The sequence below is a fragment of the Capra hircus genome, chromosome 22 (genome assembly GCF_001704415.2).
Source record: "Capra hircus breed San Clemente chromosome 22, ASM170441v1, whole genome shotgun sequence".
In the NCBI taxonomy this organism is placed as follows: domain Eukaryota; kingdom Metazoa; phylum Chordata; class Mammalia; order Artiodactyla; family Bovidae; genus Capra; species Capra hircus.
This window is the reverse complement of record NC_030829.1, coordinates 11966697-11989561: the sequence shown is the minus strand read 5'-3', so window position 1 is coordinate 11989561 and position 22865 is coordinate 11966697. Positions and strand designations below refer to the sequence as shown.

General features: G+C 48.2%; 1 protein-coding gene across 3 annotated transcripts in view; it reads left to right on the top strand.

Annotated features, from left to right (window-relative positions):
• The window catches only part of SCN10A (sodium voltage-gated channel alpha subunit 10), an 87484-nt gene extending 65624 nt beyond the window's left edge, over positions 1-21860 (top strand). For all 3 annotated transcript variants that reach the window (XM_018038477.1, XM_018038475.1, XM_018038476.1), the window contains 8 exons: positions 4195-4368; positions 8438-8560; positions 9770-10054; positions 10791-10844; positions 11695-11832; positions 12087-12191; positions 17275-17545; positions 20224-21860. In XM_018038477.1, the coding sequence (XP_017893966.1) occupies positions 4195-4368; positions 8438-8560; positions 9770-10054; positions 10791-10844; positions 11695-11832; positions 12087-12191; positions 17275-17545; positions 20224-21485 (2412 nt within the window). In that variant the 3' untranslated portion in view covers positions 21486-21860. The remainder of the gene's footprint in view (positions 1-4194; positions 4369-8437; positions 8561-9769; positions 10055-10790; positions 10845-11694; positions 11833-12086; positions 12192-17274; positions 17546-20223) is intronic.

Here is a 22865-nt window from a genome sequence, read left to right as displayed (position 1 = left end):
AGAGTCGTCCAGGTGTGTGATCTCCCACCATCCAGAGGCCCTGGGACTGCAACGCTGGGCTCCTTTGACTCTGGGCTGGAAGTCCCCAACCTGGGACTGAAAGGTGATCTGCAGCCCCGCATGAGGGCTCCTCTTAGCAGGAGTGCATGATCTGTGCTTGAGGTGCCCAGGTCATGGCCTGCTATGCCTGACTGCATGGATTTCAAGCAGTGAGTGTGGAGATCCCCTTTACAGACAGGGAAACTGACACTCAAAGGCTTTATGGGACTTGTCCAAGGTTACCCAGCTTTTCAGTCATAAAACCTAACTTTGCCCTCATTTGATCCCAAAGTCTCTGATTTTCCACCTTCTGCCCTCCCAAACACACCGCCCTTTTCTGAGGGCCCAGAACCAAGAGGACCACCCTTCCCTGCCCTATCAGGTCCTTTGCAAATACCACCGTCATTCATTGAAAGCTCATGGAAAATCATCACAACAGCACTTCTCAAAATTTAATCACCCAGGGAGCTTCTTAAGATGCAGATTCTGATTCAGTAGATCTGGGGTGAGGCCTGAGAATTTGCATTTCCAACAAACTCCCACATGGTGCTGATGCTGGTCCACAGGCCACAGTTTGAATAACGAGGCCTTACAGTCCGAGAGATTCTGAGTTGAGAAAATTCCTAAGCCAGCTCAGTGGTAAAGAATCTGCCTGCCAATGCAGGAGATGTAGGTTCGATCCATGGGTCAGGAAGATCCCCGAGGAGGAAATGGCACTTTAGTATTCTTGCCTGGAGAATTCCATGGACTGAGGAGCCTGGCAGGTTGCAAACAGTCCATAGACGTGCAAAGAGTTGAATGCAACTGAACATACACACTCATCCTAAGCCTCTTGCTGAATGCCCAGCTTTGTAGCATACGGAAGGACGTTTCCCTCTGCACCATGGCATAGGCTCCCCACGCAATCTCAACTCCTCTTCCCAATGAACCAAGGTAGACATGGACACAGGAGGGGATTTATCATCCTCAGGGGTCCACATTTATGGATGAGGGCATCACAGCCCCGAAAGCCCCCAGCTCATTAGTTAAAGGGAGTACCCACGCCCCAGCCTCTTGACTCATAGCCCCAGTGTTTCCACTTGTCTTGCTTCCCGTGTGTCACTTACTCCCCGAAAGCAATATACTGACCATCTGGGCATGCACTCCAAAGCCACATTTCCCAGGAAGGGAGGCCAAACTGCTGAGGGTGTTGTCTCAGCATTCAGGAGGAGCCAAGGAAGGTGAGAAGGTCTGATGAGAGGAAAGCGAAGCCAGCAAGGGCACAGAGCTGAGGGAGGAGAGTCTCGTGCAGCAGGCTGGCCTGCCATCTTGGCTGAGTGGAGAGGGGCTGGCAGCATCTGGTGGTGCCCACTGCCCCAGCACAGGGTGGTGAGGTCTCTCTCAAACAGCAGTCTCAGCCCAGTCCTAAGTGCAGAGGCCACACTGCAGGGCAAGGGGAGGCTGGGCAGTGCATTCGCCACACATACCCTTCCCTCTTGGAGAAGGCAATGGCACCCCACTCCAGTACTCTTGCCTGGAAAATCCCATGGATGGAGAAGCCTGGTGAGCTGCAGTCCATGGGGTCACGAAGAGTCAGACAAGACTGAGCGACTTCCCTTTCACTTTTCACTTTCATGCATTGGAGAAGGAAATGGTAACCCACTCCAGTGTTCTTGCCTGGAGAACCCCAGGGACAGCAGAGCCTGGTGGGCTGCCATCTACGGGGTAGCACAGAGTTGGGCATGACTGAAGCGACTTAGCAGTAGCAGCACCCTTCTCTCTATCCTGAAAAAGATAACCTCCATCATTTGATGTGACTATAATTACATTTGCTAGGGACTAGGTGCTTTCTTCACCATCTCCTTCCCTTCTCTCTCTACTCCCCTTCTCCACACACCCAAGCTGCTCCCCTGCCCTCCCTCCAGGCAGGGAGCACACATTCCACACCCAGCATGACCCTGAGTCCACCCGCCCCAGCTTTGCTCTCCCATCCCCCTCTCCTTCCCCAAGGGACTGAACTGGCTGGCACCAAATTTAGTCTTCCTTATGCTTTTACTTTGAGTACATTAAAAAAAAAATAGCATGAGTTTTTATCTGACAAAGTGCAAAAAAAAAAACTTGGAAATTATGGGAAAATGCAAAGAAAAAATAACACCCATTTTCCTATCACTCGGAGAGAATCTCACTTTGAAAACATTTTGGTGCACTTCCTTCCCATCTTTTTTATGCATGTAATACATGCTGCTGCTGCTGCTGCTGCTGCTAAGTAGCTTCAGTCGTGTCCGACTCTGTCCGACCCCATAGATGGCAGCCCACCAGGCTCCCCCGTCCCTGGGATTCTCCAGGCAAGAACACTGGAGTGGGTTGCCATTTCCTTCTCCAATGCATGAAAGTGAAAAGTGAAAGTGAAGTTGCTCAGTCGTGTCCGACTCTTAGTGACCCCATGGACTGCAGCCCACCAGGCTCCTCCATCCATGGGACTTTCCAGGCAGGAGTACTGGAGTGAGGTGCCATTGCCTTCTCCGGATAAGTATTACAAAATGAAAGTCACACTTGTGCATTTCATAATTTCTCAGTAAATTTTCTTGGTAATTTGGTCTTCCTGTCTTATTGACTGGCTGCAGAGTAGCTAACCGCCACACTCGCTCCTGATAGCATTGAATCTGCCTGCAATGCTGGAGACACAGGAGACCTGGATTTGATCCCTGGGTTGGGAAGATGCCCTGAAGGAGGGCATGGCAACCCATTCCAGTATTCTTGCCTGGAGAATCCCACAGACAGAGTAGCCTGGTGGGCTACAGTCCATGGGGTCACAAAAGAGTCGAACATGACTGAGCGAGTGAGAACACACACTCACATCCTTATGTACACTCCTTCGGAGGCGTCGGCTTTTTTCCAGTCTTAGATCCAGCCTTAGAAGCAGAACTGGAAGCAGGAATTCTTGTGCAATTTGTGGAGGGCACCCCCTGGGGTTTCCCTCGTAGATCAGTTGGTAAAGAATCCACCTGCAGTGCAGGAGACCCCGGTTCGATTCCTGGGTCGGGTAAATCCCCTGGAGAAGGGATAGGCTACCCCCTCCAGTATTCTGGCCTGGAGAATTCCATGGACTGCATAGTCCATGGGGTCACAAAGAGTCAGACACGACTGAGCGACTTTCACTTTCCTCTGGGCTGCAGCACGTGAAGGAAGTAGGACAGAACAGGGAAAGGAGCTGGAAAAAGATGTGGTTCCCATGAAGCCCAGCCTCACCCTGATCCCGTGGGAGCTCTGAAGCATAAAGGCCATCACAGGACTGTCCCACCTTGAAGCAAGGGGACAGTCAGACACTGGCTGCAGCTGCCCCCAGAGGGGTGATACAGTCTCCTAAGGTGGAGTCACTTCCCTTTAGCCCAGGGACATGTTCTCGGGCAATAGGCATCACCAGCTGTTAGCAACCAACATCCACAGTAGCTGGAGATGGTCACACTGGTCCCTTAAACAGGATCCGGGTGGGATACCAGCAATAGGCAGTGTCCTTAGGATACATTCTAGAAGGCAGAATTGCCGCATTTCTAAAACATTTGAGTCATATTACCAAGTTGGGGGTCCAAAAAAACTAGTTTTTACTCCACCCAGCTGTGTGTGAAAGGAGCTGCTTCCCCACAGCCAAACTGACTGGGGGTTCCCCTCACCCCATCCACCTGCACCCCATGCCTCTTCCTCTTCATCAGTCTGATGAAAGAGAAATGGCATCTTTTCCTTCATTTGGATTTCCTTGATTACTGGTGAAATGCAGCATTCTTTTTCAGAGTTCATTGGTGAATCTTACTTTCATTTTCATGAACATCCTTTGTTGCTTTTATTTTTAAACCAAGTCACTGTTAAAAATCCCTTTGGTTCACTTCCAAAATCCAATTCAAGAAGGATTCCTTTCTCACTTGTGTTCGGCTTCCCTGCAAAGTATAAGCAGAACTGTGTGTCCCCGCTGGCTCCAAGGAAGTCCTGGTTTGTATCTCGCAGGGCCTCCTCCACTATTTCATGCTACCTCCCCAGAGCAGAGAAAACAAAATGTTGCAGGTGAGCTGCTTCCCAAAGCTCCCCCAGGGGCTGTGGCCAGGGCTGGCTAGGTCCTTTCCTCTCCTTGGGCCCCACTGCTGTGGGTCTCGGCCACCTATCAACTTGCTTCCTTCCTTCCAGGCCTTTGAAGATTTTTACCTTGACCGGAAGCCCACGGTGAAGGCCTTGCTGGAGTACACTGACAGGGTGTTCACGTTTATCTTTGTGTTTGAGATGCTGCTCAAATGGGTGGCCTACGGCTTTAAGAATTACTTCACCAATGCCTGGTGCTGGCTGGACTTCCTGATCGTGAACGTGAGTGACCCAATGGGCATTTGTGGAGTTGGGGGTCCTTTCCTCTGGCTGATGGCTGCAGCTAGTGCAAAGAAAGTTTAGCAAGGGGTCTGAGAATAGCCCTGCATCCCTGTGATCCAGGTAAGACCTAAACAGTGCATGATTCGAACACAACAGTGACCTTCGGGTGAGTCTTTAGGTCCTTGGTCTCCATCCAAAAAGACCACTTTCTACTCTCTGTATTTTATATTCAAAGCAAGATAGACATGACCTTGAGTCCACTGGCTTCCAGACCTCATGATGCTAAAGACTGCCTGGCACAGAGAACCTGCCCTCCCTCTGACTCAGTGATCTCCAGCCCTGGCTATGCTTTAGAATCACTTGGGGAGCTCATAAGAATACAGTGAACAAACACTCCTCTTCCCAGAGATTCGGGTCTTCCTGGCCCTAGATGGAGTCCAGGCATTAGTGTCTTATAAAAGTTTCTGGGCAGGTCCAGTGTGTGGACAGGATGGAGAACCACCGAGCTTGCGCCACTGGCATTTCCCAAGTGGCACTAAAAGTGGCAGAGGGCCCCACTGGAGAGGTGATGGCCTGGAGCCTGCATGTTCAGATGAACTTGTGGCCACTGGCCCTGCATTAGGGGATTTACCAAGTGCCTCCCACACATTAAACTTGGGCTTTCTCAAAGCTCTGGGGAGACCATACTCAATAAAGTCTCCTAATAGTCCTTCTAGCCCCCAAAGCCCAGAGAGAGTGCCTCCTCTTCTGAACCATACAGTCCTTCATCTGTCCAGGCTCTTGCAGTCTTGGCTTTTCGGGATGGCTGCCTGAGCTATTTGTTCACTGCTGCATGTCTGAGGGTCCCTGCAGGCAGGGGGAGGCACGTGCTAAGTTTGTCTCTGCTTCCCACACTCCCACAGCCATCGGTGCCAAGGTCTGCACATCAGAGGTGTTAGGAAATGTGTCTGTATTTGGTGCTTGCCTCCTGAAGCTGGATGGGGTCCAGTTCAGAACATTCTGTCCAGCCTCCTGTGTTGGCAGGTCCCCCACAGCAGGTCTGGGCACCCAATTCTCTTCTTTCCTGATACCAGTGCACTAGCAGCATCAGGCCACTGTATCACAGGGATTAGCTGTGAGGCCTGAAATCTGAGTCACAGGTGATAATTTCGTAGGTTATCAAATAATTATTCATAGATGAAGGATAAATGTTTAATTCCAGCCACCCACCCTTGTGAGGTGCAGTCACTCCTAAGTAGGTCTCACTAATTGCAGTCCTAATCACCTGAAATGGTCACCCACTCATCCACCCATTTTCCTACTAATTCTCCTTCTGACCACCCATCCCGTCTTCCATCTATCCGACCATTCACCCTGCCCTTCTTCCTTCCTTCCAAACATCCGTTCATGTTTATGTCTCCTATTTATTCTCTGTCAGTCCTCTCCCTCCCTTCATCCATCCTCATTCTTCTTCCTCTCGTCCCTTCTGTCCCTTTGTTCACCCTAACTTTCTGTCCATCCATCATTGATCCTTAACCCTTCTCTTTCTATCCTTTGATTTCTCTTTCTGTCAAACTGTCCAGCTATCTAGCTTTCTATTCATGCATTCAAGCACCTTCCATCCAAGTTGGACGTTTCTATCTTTCTCTTCTTCCTTTAATCTTCCTCATCCGCCTGTCCTTCCTTCCTTCCACCCATCTGTCCATTCATCCCCTTTTCTTCCATTCATCCATCCTGTCAGCCTTCCAGCCATTCTCTCATCTCTTCCATCCTTCTATCCACCTATCTCTTCATTCATCCATCAGTCATTTCACCCAGCCAGCCCTCCTTCCCCAATCCACCCACCCCATTTATCCACTATGTCAATTCTTCTTTGCCTTCTTTCTTCCATCCTCTCTTTCAATTCTATCATATCCATCCTTGTATCACGTAATCCATTCTTCTATCCAATCATCCTCAACTTTCTATCAATATATCTTCCTTTCCTTCCTTCCATCCACCCATCCCAACATACTGCTGTCTCTCTTTCAATTTGTCAAAATGCTTATTTATAACTACAGAATATAAGATTGTCTTATGAAGTGTTCTGGGAGAGATAGAAATTCCCTATCTCCAGAAGTTTATACTTTAATCCTCCAGCAGATAGGACACACAGAGAGAAATAAACATATGATGATTGAGGATGCTGTGAGCACTGCTGGAAATAATTACTGTCTTAGGGACATAGAGATAAAAACCTGCATCTGCTCTGGGGGTGGCATAGCTGGGAAGGCTTCATATAGAAGTTGGCATTAGATATAGAACTTAAAATGAGTGGGAGCAACAAGGTACAAAAAGGGGTGGGGTGGCCAATTTAATTAAAAGATGACCCTGGGCAGAGGCACAGACACAGGTGCATTCAGGGAATGATTTGATTTGGATATATGGATGATATATGACTGGAAAGCAGGCTGTGGCCATATAATGTAGGCTAAGGAGTCTGGAGCTTGTCCTGCGATGATAAAGCATCAGGGAAGATTGGGAGTAAGGGAGAAACATGATCATAACCAAGTTTGCAGTGGAGAATGGGTGGGATGGATCCAGCAGCGAGGCCTAGAGATCAGTTGGGAGGCTTGTGGCCTGAGCTGTAGGAATGGAGATGGACTTGAGCAGGAGAGCTTTGATGGAGAGGCCCCAGCTCCTGATTGCCCCAACTGCAGATTTTGCAGCCCTCCTGGGGACTGAGCAAAAGACTGAACAGGGTCCAGGATGGAACTGGCCCCAAACCTCCTGCTGTCAGTCAGCCAGGTAGCTAGGTGCCGCCTGCTGACGTCTGGAGAGTTGCCTGGGTGAAGGAAGGGGATCTTTCCCATTCCAGTTTTTTGTCCTAGTGGAATAAGCTACAGTTCAGAGAACAGGCATTATTTGGGGCTCTAGCACCCAAGTGTAAACCCTTTCTTTTCTGACATACCTACCCAGCTATCAAGGCAAGCTGAGCCTGAATTCAGCCCACCAGTCATGGTGCAGTTGGGGTCTCCCAGGATTGGGTCACAGTCTCTGGCGAGCTCATGCCAATGCATAAGGTATCTCTCTGGAACCTTCAAAGTTCCTGGGGAGCATGACTATTTTTCCATGTCAGTTTGCATCATTTGCAGTCCTTGGTCCAACACTTTAAAAATGCAAAACTGACTGACCAACAGGGACTCACAACTCAAGTCATTGTACTTCAGCTGTCTGTCAAAGCTGAATCTCCCGACCCCATGCCAGTCATCATTCCTGAAAAACTGCAGACCTGTGAGGGCCTCAGAGTTTCTTAATCTGACTCCTCACTTTACAAAGGGTAACAACTTTTGTACACCTGGACTAACAAGGCACTGACTGAAGGTCGCAAAAAATATCAGTGTTGAAAGGGAACTAGACCCCACCCAGTTTCTCCAGCGGCTCAGCGGTGAAAAAAAATCTGCCTGGCAATGCAGGAGACACAGGAAAATCCCCTGGATCAGGAGGATCCCCTGGAGAAGGAAATGGCAACCCACTCCAGTATTCTTTCCTGGGAAATCCCATGGACAGGGAAGCCTGTCAGGCTACAGTCCATGGGGTTAGACACAACTGAGCAACTAAAAAACAACAGGCCTCACCCAGCCCAGGACTCTCTCCTTCCCTCTTTTCTGAGCACATACAATTGAGACTCGCTTTATAGTCCTCAAGGTAGACTTTGAGCATCACCCCCATGAAGGGCCAGCATCTCTCCAAGCCTCTGAAAGTCAATCAAATGTTGAAGGCTGTTGGGACCTGGCTAATGCCCCTAGAGGGGAAAGGGAAGGCTGATTTAACTCCACCAGGAGCTTGACCAACTACAACCAGGGGGTGGCAATGTGAGAGACTGAGATTTCCTTGAACAACAGTTCAGCTTAATGTTGAATGAAAGCTTTAATGAAAGTGAAGAGATGGGACTCTTGCTATACCTCTCATTAGAGTTCAGAGTAAGGTGGAAGCCAGGATGACGGCTCCTACAGAGTTGGGAGTGGCAGGGATTTCCTGTCTTCTTCCACCAGGGCCAATGGAGGAAGCTTAGGGTGATGCCTTTGCTCTCTGCCTGCTCTCTTGCTAGATCTCACTGACAAGCCTCATAGCGAAGGCGCTGCAGTATTCTGATATGGCGCCCATCAAAGCCCTTCGGACCCTCCGCGCCCTGCGGCCACTGCGGGCTCTGTCTCGATTTGAAGGCATGCGGGTAAGACTTCTCTCCTAACTGCTCTGGTCTGCAGCATTTGGGTTCCCCGCCACCTTCACGCTCTGTGCGCCACTGACCCTGAGCTCCGGGCCCCGCCCCCACAGACCCCCGCTTTCTGCTGTCACACCGGTGCGGCAGTGTCCCAACTCTCCTGGTTCTCCTTCAAGCCCCTCAGTAAGCCCTCTTCGCTTCTCACATCCAATAGGACTCAGACCTTACTCTCTCTTGCTCTCAGTGAGGTGACCCTGCTTCACGCCTTTGCAAGTATCTCTGACCTCAGTCTTCCACTCTGCCTTTTGTCCTTCTTGTAAAAGTCTTCACAACATCCCAAGCTCTTCATCTTTCCATGACAAATGAGCCTTGCCTCTGACATTCCATTTAAATGCAGTGACACACAGCAGCTTAGCCACCACCCACCAGCAGGGATCGTTTCTCCAACCCAGCCCAATCATTTGTCCTATGGATTCTCTCCTTTGATCCATCCCTCTCCTCATCCATGGCTTCGGCCTACACCTTGCCCTCCCTGTCCTCAGAATGGAATGCTCACAAGCCTGACCCTTGTCTCACAGGGGGACAGGGGACTGCTCATTTCTGCTCCCCCCTCTTCCTCATAATCATGAAAGTCTCCTGGTACAGAAGCAGGTTTGCTTTCTTCCTCCACCATTGCCTCAAAAAATACACAGGACTTTCAAAACAAGTGTGGACTTTTAAAATTAACTTGTATCTTTACAAACACTAGGAACTTATGATTGAAATATTTTGATATTTATTTTATCTCTAGGTTGCTGATTTACAAATCAGCAAGTTTGTGAATATGAATTTGGGTTCTCACTGATTATTGACCAAAGTACACTATATATTTTATAAAAATATACTTTATAAAATAAAGTTCTAGAAGTCTGTGTGTGCAAGTACAAAACACACTTGCACCCCCAACTGAGCATGTATGTACTTATAAATGTGTCCTCAATTTTGAGGAGAGACAGTGAGCCCCCCTGAGTGACCTTGAGAGAGAAGGTATAAACCCATCTTCAGCTGCCCAGTGCCTCTGTCTTCTGAGTCTGAATTTTGGCTCTGATTAACCCACTTCTCTTCCTTCCAAAGGCCACTGGCTTGTGACGCAACCTGAATAAATGTAGAAAGAATTGGAATTTAGCAAGAAAAGTGGCACATTGGTGGGGCTCCAGGTCTTTCTGCCTTTCTCCCCAGGTGGTGGTAGACGCCCTGGTGGGCGCCATCCCATCCATCATGAACGTCCTCCTCGTCTGCCTCATCTTCTGGCTCATCTTCAGCATCATGGGCGTGAACCTCTTCGCGGGGAAGTTTCAGAAATGCATCAACAAGACCAATGAAGGCTTTCTTCTTGTGCCTTGGTCTACTGTGAATAACATGTCTGACTGTGAGCGTCAAAACCACACTGGAAGCTTATTTTGGGTCAATGTGAAGGTCAACTTTGATAATGTTGCAATGGGCTACCTCGCGCTTCTGCAGGTGGTGAGTCCTGAGATCAACCTTGTCTCTTCCTTTGGCTGCTCAGTAATGTGGACAGTCTGGGGTCTCCAGAAGATGCTATGTGGAGACTCTGCAAGGGATAGCACTCAGCGTGAACTGAGATTATTCCCTATTCCTTCAGAGGACACTGTGAGGCTAGAGGAGCTTATCACTGAGTGTGACCTCGTGGTGGTGCAGTTAGACCAATGTGGGCTAACAGAATAAAGGGATGGGCTTGCCATGGGACTCTATCGGGTGATAATTTAGAATTCACTACTTTTACAAAATAGACCTGATACAGTCACATAGACTAAACAGTCTTCTACTGCAAGTCATCTCCTAGAGGGTAATAAACTATGTTCCAGGTCTGTTGTAATGACAAGTAATGCTGGCTTGTGAATGTCAGTGACAGTCACACTTCCATTCATTCATTCATTAATCCCTTGCCTTCATCCACTTGTCACTCAGTGTTGCTGCAATTACTTATATATTTGTCACGCAATTACCCACGACTTCCTGCACGCCACCATTTGTTCACAGATTTGTTCCACAACTAGTCCCTAAGCAGCTATGGCATGCCAGCCTCTGAAATCAGAGGCGTGCCAGAACTGGCTCCGGGGAGTGGCGGGGGGTTGGGGGGGAATGCTCTATGAGAAAAACAGACAAATAAGTGAATCAAAATAGAGGCCAATGGAGATGACTGGGCGGACACTGAGTGTCCTCTGCTCCTTGTTTCCAGGCAACCTTTAAAGGCTGGATGGACATCATGTATGCGGCTGTCGATTCCCGGGATGTGAGTCTCAGCCTGCAGTGCCTCCCGCCTCTCCCTCTGTGCATCCCACCCACACTAGTCTATTTGAAATGGACTGAAAGCGGCCTTGGTGCTGAGAGAGGCGATCATCTAGCAGTCTGGCTCTATTCCACAACCCGGAACAGCAGCCAGCGGGCCCTCTGTTGGATATTTAAACCAACCTAGTCTTCTAGGCTTCTCAGGTTCTTCCTCTGTTCACCATTGAGGAAATTATCAGAGAACCTCTAAAAGACTGTGTGTGAGGCTACTCCCTGGGCAGAGGGGGGGCCAAGGGCCGTGTAGCTAGAACAGTGGAATTTCAGACACCATCATGGCAGCTGATGGGTGGAGATGGGTGCTGTTGGGGAAAGATCCTTTCCTGCTGGGGCAAAAGACACTACTGACAGTCTGTCCCATGTCCCCTCGGCCACCTCTGGGTTCGCTCTCATGCTCTGTTTCTGGTTTTATCTGAGATTGGATTTTCTTCAGTGCCTCAGAGTTTGCTCAGCAGCTCCTCCTGCAAGCACAGAGGACTGCAAGCCTGCAGGGGTGACCCTCACGTGTCAGCTGTGGGAGTCTGTAGACACATGCTCTTGCTTCCTTGTCCCTTCGAAGTACAGTTCTGAGGTGTGTTCTGCGGTCCTTAGAGGATGGAGCGCCACTTGCCTGTGATGATGGTGCTGCCTTTATCCTATTCCTGCTTCCCCTCCCCTGCTCTCATTTCTGCTTCCTGGGATCACTTCCCAAAGAAGCCCTCTGCACCCAGGTCCTTGTCTTGGGGCTCAGGGTTCCTTGGGGTTACCACAAGCTAAGATGTCCCCTTGTTCCCATGCCACCACTTGTCTGCTCACAGGTGAACTTTCAGCCCAAGTGGGAGGACAACGTGTACATGTACTTTTACTTTGTCATCTTCATCATTTTTGGAGGCTTCTTCACGCTCAATCTCTTTGTTGGCGTCATCATTGACAACTTCAACCAACAGAAAAAAAAGATAAGTGGGGCTCAAGTGTTTCTGGGGGAGTGTCAAATCTTAGACTTCCCATCTGTCCCCTGGCCCCGTGACTGAGGCACCACGAGTCACAGCCCCCATGCCTGACCAGGAGCCCAATCTTGGCCTTTAGCACCAACAGTGACCGTGGCCCCCTGATGTCAGCCTTCATCCCTGTCTGGAGTCTGGGCCCAGAAAGGGCTGAAGGCTGCCCTGGGGGCAATAACAGTGGTGTGTATTATCCTGTCTCTTTGCACTTAGGAGGCCAGGACATCTTCATGACAGAGGAGCAGAAGAAGTACTACAATGCCATGAAGAAGCTGGGCTCCAAGAAGCCCCAGAAGCCCATCCCACGGCCCCTGGTGAGCCCCAAATCCCCCCGTGCCCCTCTAGCAGAGCATGTCTAGAGCTCCAACCTGGCAGCCCATGCCTATGCTGGTAGCGGTCTGACCAGAATTCTCTGTGGAGGAGGACATCTAGTTGAGTTTGGGGATGAGCTAATGAGAGTTTCCAGGCCCCAGGGAAAAAAGTCTGCGAAAATCAACTCTGGTCTTCTGGAGTGAACGTACTCCTGTAGATGTTCCAAATAGACCCGTGTAGGGAAGTAGTGAATTGCCCAACAGGCTTAGGGCTCCAGCACCAGATCAGAAGCAGATTAGGCTAAATGATGTTAAGGATGGTTCGAGACCTGAGATAAAACATTTGTGATTATGAGTCACGATGTAGGTTGCAGTGTATCTCCAGGCTCACCGCCACATTCCACCCTATGCTTACAGGTAGACAGAAGAAATGGCCAAACCCAGCCCACCTGGGATCCTGGGCCCAGCCATGGTCATGGTCAGGGGACACAATAGGAACCAAAATTATCCCACTTTAGTGTTTAAAGACTGACTGAAGCTTAGCACCATACTCCCCTTCGATTCCTTTGTTCACTAAGAGCCATGGCTCAAGCCCAGTAGCCCTTCCCCACACAAGGGCAAAGCCTAAGGACCTTCAGCAAAGGCACAGGCCTTTTCCTAAATGAATCAGGGAAACATACATTCTGTTGGTCAAGGCGTTAGGATTTCTAAATCAAGGCATGGGGTTTGCATAAATTACTAAAAACTTCATGAGCACAAAGTCTTAAAAACATTTACAGGAGGGGGAAAATGCTGTGACCTCTCACACATTTTACTTGGAAACTGTGATCACAAATGTATTACTACTCTCAATTCTGATAAGATGTGTTACGGTGGGGAGTGAGAGGACGTTTAGATCTCTGTAGGGGCAGAGGTTTCCTTCCAAATCCAGTGTAAGATCAAGATAACTGGGGTTGAATTAGCCTGAAGTGAGTCCCTAAGTTTCAGCAAGTATCCCTCCAATGTCCAATGAACAAGTTCAAACTTAGAAAATGTAGATGAAAGGCTGAGCCCAGCCAATCATACTCAAGAAGGGGTTACAGGAGAAGGCTCCTAAGACCTACTGAGAAGCAAGCAGCTGAGTCCCTGCTAGTCTATACTGATGGCTGGACTGGTTTTGAATCCACGTTTGAACAGACAGAAAGGTGTTCTCTGCTAGAGGCAACCCTTGGCAAAATCATGACAGTTTGGGGTACCTCTCCCTACATACTTGCTCCGTCTCTCGATAACATCGCAGTTTCTCCCCTCTCATCAACCAGTCCCACATGCCATCACAGCTTTCTCCTCTCAAGGAGGACAGTTTCCTTGGGACAGAGTGGGTTGCATTTCCAAAAGGGACCATGGAGAGGGTGCTGTCTCAGTACAAAGGTAGGAATCTAGTATTGAAATTTCAGACAGTACAATAGGGGTGGAAGTCAGTGATTGAGCAGGAAGACCTACAACAAAATCATCATGTTTCCTAATTGTGTGCACCATCCCCAAGGTCCTCCAAGCTGGGCACTGGAGGAGGCCTTCCATGTGGGTGAGAAAAGTAAGGCCTCATAGCCCAGCTGAGTTCCTGACATTAGTCATCCCTTTGGATGGGATGGGGGTATATCATTAACTATCAACACTGATAGCTCTAGTGGAGGAACGTGACTCTCTCCTTAATATTCTGGTCCAGGCATGGCCAACATTCTTTCCTTTGTTCCGTTCAGCATAGCTGAGGCAGGGTTGGAACATTTAAACGAGACTCTGAGGCTTAGGGATGCCAAAAGGGAAACTAGCAGAGCAGGGCCTGAGCAGCAATTGCGTCTGGCTGGTCTCCAGGACCCACAAGCCTTGGCCCGTCCTAGCTCCTGGCTGGCATCCACATGGCAGGCGACATCTTGGCACCCACTACCCACTGGGACAAAGCTGATCATCTGCCCTCCACAATGTCCAGAGCCAAGAAAGAAGCCCAAGCCCAAAGAGAAATGCCTGCTCCCATCTAAGACTCACCTCCCCAGGTCCAGTCTCCTCCTCATCAGATTACTGGCACTGGAATGGCTACCTTCTTCCCTAAGGGGTCCCAACAGGTGGAGCTGGTCAGGTAAGGTGAGCATTGGCATAGGACTCTGCTCCACAGGTGCCTATGTGCCAGTTCATAGCAGGGCCAAGCTCGGATGGCATACAGACCTCCAACACATGCATGCACGTAGTACTCCTTGCCTCAGGTGAAGCCCGAGTTCTAAATCTTATGCTTCATTATAGCAAAGACAAAACCTTCCACAAGACTGGTAAATTTTATTCTGCAACATTCCCTACTACAGAAATCACTAAAAGTAGGTTTCATATACTCCACTTTATAAGGAAATAATAGGCTCCAGAATATCACATCATCAGTCACCCACTTCATCATCTCTGAGAGCACTGAGGGTTCCAAAGAGGTGATCTCTGCCCACAAGCTAAGCCAAGAGCAGCTAGAAAGCTGCATCATTCCCTAGCAGCTGAGTATCTAGGACAAACATGATGTCCAGAACTTAGTAATGTTGCCTGCTCTGTTTCATTAGAAGTCATGAATGGGCCTGTATTTTTTTTTTTCACCATTTTCAGTGATGAAATTAAAGCTACTAGTGGCTCAGCATCCCAGAAAAGACATGAGCCAGCAGCTATGCCTGGAGCCAGGCCCACTTGGGTCTGATTCTTTGCTCAAACCCTGCAGGGTAGCATCGCATCCCCACTGTGAAGCAGAAAGCAGGAACCAGCCTCTATCACAGCCCTTCTCCCCTCTGCCTGCTTCGCAGCTCCTGGGAGCTCCCTTGTGAGACTCGCAACAGGTTCCTTTCTCCCTCACAGCCACTCATGCAGAGCCCTGCATATATTATGCACTCAGGAAGTCCTTGTACAGAATTAAATGTAATCAACCTAGTGCAGGGACTTTATAATTCTATTTGAAGTGTAATTCAGCTGTCCTTTCGGTCATCCATTCATTCAGCTATCTATTGACCATCTATTGCATGCTAGATACTATGCAGACTCTGGGGATAGAGCAGTAAGAGGTTCCTGCCCTCACAGAGATGGCAGTCCAGTGACACAGGAAAACAGTTAGCAAAAATCACGCACATATTAATTCACAGGCTGGAGAAATTGCCAGGAAAGAAAGAATGGGCTGAAGAGCAAAGGGTACCTAAGACTGAGCCTGGAGGAACTCTAACATCTCAAGGTTGAGTAAAGAAGACTCAAAACAGAGCAGCCAGAAAGGCAAGAAAAGAATCGGGGAAGTAAGGCCTGCTAGGAACCAAGTAAGGAGCGTTTCAAGGTGGAGGAAGTGCTAAATGACGTCAAACAAGTGTCTTGGGATTTTGCATCACGGAGGTTATGAGATCTTAACAAGAGACATTTTAGCGACAGGATGGGGACTAAAGCTATGTTGGAGGGAGCTGAGGAGTGCATGGGAAACAATGACTACACACAACTCTTTCAAGAAATTTAACTGTGAAAGTGGGGAGAGAAGTAGTCTGGTAGCTGGATAGAGACATGAGGTTCAAGATTTTTCTCTAAGGAAAAGCTAGATCATTAGAGATTTAGCTAAGGAACTGAGAGCAAATAGCCAAGAGCAGTCAAGTGTGGCCAAGAGTCTCACTCATGAGTAATAAAGCAGAGAGACCAGGATGTAGGTAAGTGGTAGCAAAGAAGAGAGGGCGAAGCTGGGCTAACTTGATGACGCAGGTGTCAGAGGAGGCGAGGTTTTATGAGACACAGGAGGAGCAAAGGTCTGGAGCAACAGTGAGGAATTAGAGGGACTTCACCTCTGTCCCCAGCCCTGGGGTCTATGGAGTAGGGAGAATAAGCAGCTGGTGAGTAAGAGAAGTTTACAGATCAAGGCAGGTGAGTTCCAGAGAGCTCAGAAGTGTCCAAGACAAGGTGAGGGAGGAGAGTAAAGTTGGAATCAAGCACTCACAGAGCAGTAAGATGTTAACAGCACAGGAAAGACTAGGGGGCCACACAAGGAAAAAAAAATTTTTTAATGCCATAAAAACAGCCCCTACCCAAAATAATCTCTTGGTTGTCCAGGCCACTCTGCCTCCCTCTAAGAAAGCAAACAACCAAGACCTGGCTCCGTGCCCTGCTTAGACATCTACCCAGGAATAAAAAGAGCATTTATAAGAATCAGTTGTACCACTGCACTTGACTTTGTATGCGTGTGCACTACTTGACTTGACTCTCAAATAATTTTTCAAGAAGTTCTTGAACTCTTGCTTCTCTTCAGGGCGCTGCAGGAACACAAAATTAAATAAGACATGACCCCATCCTCAAAGAGCTCATTTTCTAGTAGAAAAGAGAGGTATACACGAAACACTAGAACTCTAGACCGACTGTAAAGGCTGTTCAGTTCAGTTGCTCTGAACTGAGTTGTGTCTGACTCTTTGTGACCCCGTGGATTGTCCATCACCAACTCCCGGAGCTTGCTCAAAGTCATGTCCATTGAATCGGTGATGCCATCCAACCATCTCATCCTCTGTCGTCTCCTTCTCCTCCTGCCTTCAATCTTGCCCAGCATCAGGGTCTTTTCTAATGAGTCATTTCTTCAGGTGGCCAAAGTATTGGAGTTTCAGCTTCAACATCAGTCCTTCCAATGAATATTCAGGACTGCTTTCCTTTAGGACTGACTGGTTGGATCTCCTTGTAAAGGCTGGGGGAGCCCAAAGAAGGGATGAAGCAATGTGACTGAAGAAGATTCCCTGAAGGAAGTGGGGATTAAGAGAGAGAGATCACTCAAGGGGATTAAATGGCCAAGAGAAAGGACTGGAAGGGCACTGTAAGTGGAGGGAAGAGCACAGACAAGGACAAAGTGCCTGGTGATGTTATGGGGCCAGGGGTGGCAACCAGGACTTGAACTGAGGCACTGAGTTAGAATCAACTATGAGTGAGATTTTGGAAGATCAAGACTTGGCTTCTGTCAGGATGTGGAGTGCGAGGGAGACAAGAGACAGACTTTAAAAACCCTTCTGTAAAGAACACTGCCTCTCCAGGTGCCTGGTTTATGTTGCCCAAAGGCCTGATGTCCCACCTCTTGTTTCCTCAGAATAAGTACCAGGGTTTCGTCTTTGACATCGTGACCAGGCAGACTTTTGACATCGTTATCATGGTCCTCATCTGCCTCAACATGATCACCATGATGGTGGAGACTGATGAACAGAGTGAAAAAAAGACAAAAGTCCTGAACAAAATCAACCAGTTCTTTGTGGCTGTCTTCACGGGAGAGTGTGTCATGAAGATGTTTGCCTTGAGGCATTACTACTTCACCAACGGCTGGAATGTGTTCGACTTCGTCGTCGTGGTCCTCTCCATTGGGAGTAAGTGGACATTGCATGTGGTTGGGTCACCCAGCCTCTGCTTGGGGTCGTTTTGACTGGTCTTTTAAAACCAAAGGGACAACTAACAAACTTCTAAAAACCTATGTTGTATATTAGAGGAGTCCAGTATTTGCTGCTTTGCAAGAGCAGCGGATTTAAAATGCCCTGCGCCTCCTAGTGAAAGGGAGAGGTTCCACTGGCTTTCTTCATGCTGCCATCAAGGGTATTCCAGCACGTGCTGTAGGCACCACCATCGTCAGAACGTGGGGGGCGGGGGGCAGTAGGGAAGCTAAGATGACGGAATTTCCAGTGGGTCTTATCTTTATGGCCTTCAAAGCAGAGAGTGGGTGGTGTGGTGTGAGGTGAGTCATAAAATACTTTCTGGAAAAGGAGTGGTTGCCAGAAGAGTGAAGAAAGACTAGAAGGAGATTGTTCAAAGGAGATTCTTAAGTCAAGGGTCTGGAATTAACTCTCTGTATAACTATCCACTTAGGGAATATGAGTGACAGAAAAGTCAAGGGACCAATGCCAAGAGATCAATGCTGTTATGAGCTAGTCTGGGTGTTGTTAAATGACAGGCCCAGTATTTGGGGGTCAATGCTATTTGGAGAAAATGAATGGAATCAGAGGCTCAAGTGGGTAATGCAGCCACCATATAATTGAGTGCTTGCTGAGTTCTGAGAACTGGGCTGGGATCCATGGATCTCCGCAGCAGCCCTGGGAAGGAGATGACTATAGTCATTTTGTACATTTAATATGGAGCTTCAGAATTAAGAAAGTTATACAAGGTCATATAGTTTGTGAAAGGTGGAGCTGAATTTAGACCAGGTTAATGTTCTTTTTAATAAACTAACAGCCTCCTACCAACAACCAAGAGACTGTCCCTAGCCTTCATGTGATTTGCCAAAGTTCGGCCCTATAAAGGCCAAATCCCAGCACAGCAGCTTTACTTTGCATTATAAATATATCCTGACCTGTTATATCATGACCTGCTCACTTTTCATGTCATAGCATAGCTATAGATTTAATTTCCCATTGATTTACCATCAAGAGCTAATAGCCTCTAAATACAACCAACCGGCACTTAATCAATCTCTCTCTCCTGGTGCTGAAACACAGCCTTGGGTTGTGTTTGGGGAGTTGAAATTTATTTTTGTTTTTTTGTTTTGTTTTGTTTTGTTTTCCTATTGCTGCTGGGTTTTCTGGGGGTGGGAGGGTTGCTTTGTTTGTTTTCCTTCCAAAGTGAGAGACTCTGAAAGCCATTTTTTATTTTATATTAGAGAAGGGAGCTTGCTTATGTGACTTCCCATATCAGTACTATAGCAATAAAAGATACACAAAGTACTCCATTCTGTCTTGGGGACAACTTAACTACTAGTTCCTTTGACCTACGCAGCAACACCCATCACTGGCAGAAAAGACAGCTTGAAAACAACCGCAAGAACCCATCAGCCATGCTTCTGTCCTCTCTGCCTTTCTTCCTTCCCACCGATAAGACATGTTTGGAGTATTTAATTGTTACAAGTATGAAGACTCAATCTCCCTTGTAGAAGTAGACTAGTTGATTGGCAAAATCTTAATAGATTATAAAAACACATAATGTACCTCACACCATGGGAGAATGCCCCAGTTAAACTGGACTTTAAGAGAGGGGCTTTCATAAAGATTTCATAGTACAAAATTATAAGTATTTCCCAGTTCTCCTCCCATTTCCTTCTTCCTTCCAACATACTACCATAACTATCCATATTCATATGACAAAAGACAAGTAGGAGAATTGGATCAAGGGCACCCTGGCAAGGAGAGCGAGCTTCTGCCATACCCCCTCACCATTTCTCCTGAGAGGTTTTGAATCCTGAATGACCTAAAGGCCTTGCCTAAACTTTGGTGGTCTTAACTAGCCTCTTCATGTCCCCAAGACAAATCTTCGAGTTGGATATCACACAAGGAGACATGCAAACTCTAGTTCATAGTTTGGATTGAGGTGCTGTAATTGACCCCAAACAAACTCATCTCTGGGCCGTAACACATAGTTCAAACACAGCTGGAAATGAAAGAAACAAATAAAAGCCATTATGCAGACAGCTGGCCATTCAGAGCCATTCTGCTTTAGCTGTCAGCAAGCTGCCCAACTCCTCAGGCCCCTTATAATTTATTCCAGGCTCTGTACAATTATCCATAGGACCATGTGCCAGGAACGGAGTCAATCTTCACAGTAGGAGACGAGGATATGAATCATAGAGGGTCCCGGCTCTCACAGAGCATGCGACCAGGGTGGAGGAACACGCATGACCTGAGGGCTGAATGTTCAGGGGAGAGCCAGGTCTGCGTCACAGACAAAGGATGCTCAGCACGTGGCACAGATGCAGTCACATCCAGCTGAACAGACAGCAGAACCATGGAGGCTGACTAGCAAGGCATCTGGATGTAGGGAAAGATAAGAACATGGTAGGAAGGGCGAGCCTGACTCAAAGGAGACAGATGTATGCAGTGGACACTTACTGAGCCCCTACTTTAGGCCAAGCACTGTGCCAGGCTCAGAGGGCCCAGAGTGCTTGAATGTAGATGCTCACATAAAAGTCCACTCAGGGCAGACATGAGGGGGTGAGATCACAGCCAGCTTTGACAGGGCTCATGGTTGGAAGTACTAATCAGACCATCTTCCCTCACTTTTAAAGGCCTGGTGTTCTCTGCAATTGTTACGTCACTTGGAAGTCTCTTCTCCCCGACGCTCTTCCGCGTCATCCGCCTGGCCCGCATTGGCCGCATCCTCAGGCTGATCCGCGGGGCCAAGGGCATCCGCACGCTGCTCTTTGCCCTCATGATGTCCCTGCCCGCCCTCTTCAACATCGGGCTGCTGCTCTTCCTCGTCATGTTCATCTACTCCATCTTCGGCATGGCCAGCTTCGCCACCGTCAAGTGGGAGGCCGGCATCGACGACATGTTCAACTTCCAGACCTTTGCCAACAGCATGCTGTGCCTCTTCCAGATCACCACGTCAGCAGGCTGGGACGGGCTCCTCAGCCCCATCCTCAACACGGGGCCCCCCTACTGCGACCCCAACTTGACCATCAACAACAGCACAAGAGGGGACTGCGGGAGTCCCATCGTGGGCATCATCTTCTTCACCACCTACATCATCATCTCCTTCCTCATCGTGGTCAACATGTACATCGCAGTGATTCTGGAGAACTTCAATGTGGCCACGGAGGAGAGCACAGAGCCCCTGAGTGAGGACGACTTTGACATGTTCTACGAGACGTGGGAGAAGTTTGACCCAGAGGCCACTCAGTTCATCACCTTCTCTGCCCTCTCAGACTTTGCAGACACCCTGTCTGGCCCCCTGAGAATCCCCAAACCCAATCGGAATGTATTAATCCAGATGGACCTGCCCTTGGTCCCTGGAGATAAGATCCACTGTTTGGACATCCTGTTTGCCTTCACCAAGAATGTCCTTGGAGAATCCGGGGAGCTGGATTCCCTGAAGGCAAATATGGAGGAGAAATTTATGGCAACTAATCTTTCAAAAGCATCCTATGAACCAATAGCAACCACCCTCCGATGGAAGCAAGAAGACATCTCAGCCACTGTCATCCAAAAGGCCTATCGGAGCTACATGCGGCACCGCTCCAGGACGATCGCCAGCCCTGCGGGGGTGCCCAGGGCTGAGGAGGGGGCAGCATCACTCCCCGATGAAGGCTTTGCTGCGCTCATAGCCAATGAAAACTGTACGCTCCCAGACAAATCTGAAACGGCTTCCACCACATCTTTCCCACCATCCTACGACAGCGTCACTAGAGGCCTTAGTGATCAAGTCAACTTGAGCACATCCAGCTCAATGCACAATGAAGGGGAGGCTGTCAGTAAAGAAGCTGCTGGGCCCTCATGTGGACCCTCCAGCAAGGGCACGTCCAGTTCTGATGTGTCCGCTGCTCTGTGATAACTTAGCACCACCGACTCACCAATGCATGCCACTACTCACCGTGTCACACCTGGGCAGGGAATGCAGTTGGTACCCACCTTTGGAGAAACCCTCACACAGCAACAGGAGTCAGAAGCCAAGGGCATCTCCACAGTGACTTCCTTTTTCAATTTCAGTATCAGATGGTGGGTTCCCTTACTTTCCAGAAAATGTCCCTGGTCCTTTTATTTTGATGGTGACTAGAGCTTATCTTTACCAAGACAAACATCTCAGGACCAGAACTTTCAAAGATACATGGCAAGGATGTTGCTGAAGGGCCAAGGTTGTCCTCTGTGAAACAGCGCATAGAGATCGGCAGTGCTATTTAGGATTTTGCATGACTGCATGTTGAGAGCTGCCAGACAACTACTCTGGCCTAAGATAATACCTGTGGTATTATCAGGCCTTTTCAAAGAAAGGCCTCTGAGCTATCCATTAAAATTAATATTTTTAAAGATATGTCAAAACCAATGTTATAACGTAAAGCATCATTTAAAAAAAATTATGTGACACTGATGTGTCATAAATCATGTCTCATTCACTTTCAAGTTTCCTGATATCTTGCAATTTGCAGCTAAAGCTGGGCAGACGGGAAGGAGCATTGTCCTGAGAGCTTGTTCTCATCCTAGCCAGTTCTTCCACTGCTCGCCTGGCTGACCTGGGCAAAACTCTTTCCCTTCTGAACCTCCTTGCCCATGGTGGCAGGAGGCAGAATGGATAGTCCCTGTAGTCCTTGCATTCCGAGTTGTAGAACTCAGTGATGCCCTGTCCCAATTGAGATGAAGAAAACACTCTTCTGAGGCAGCAATGGCCAGACCGTTCTGCTGTCTAGCCAAAAGGCAGCTTTTGAATATATTCCAGAGCCTCTTTGACATCTCATAGACTTTAAGGAGAAAGGTTTTCACATTCCCCTCCAGCCAGGACTCCATAATTAGTATAAGTGAAAGAAAAGAGACATTTTGAGAAAGATGATCTGGCAGATAAAAGGTAAGGCCAATGCTTTGTTTAATTCATCCTACAAATGATATTAAGTGCCTATTATTTGACAGACCCTGCTCTAAGCACAAGGCATAATGGGAATTAATCCCCCAAAGATTCATTGAATTTATGCAGTGGATGGAGTAAGGGTTGTCAGAGGATGATATTCAGGTCAAGGGCACATGGCAGGTCTTGAGATGAAAGAGAGTAAGAAGTCTGTGTGACATCATAGGACATGCAGGCTCTAATAACAGCTGTGATCGTCTGTCAACTCTTGGCACATTCTCTGTCATGATGATGAGACAAGGATCAGGTCAATTCATTGATATGTGCTTGATCATTTCATAAAATTTCCCATGTATTCAGTTACAAAACCTAAAG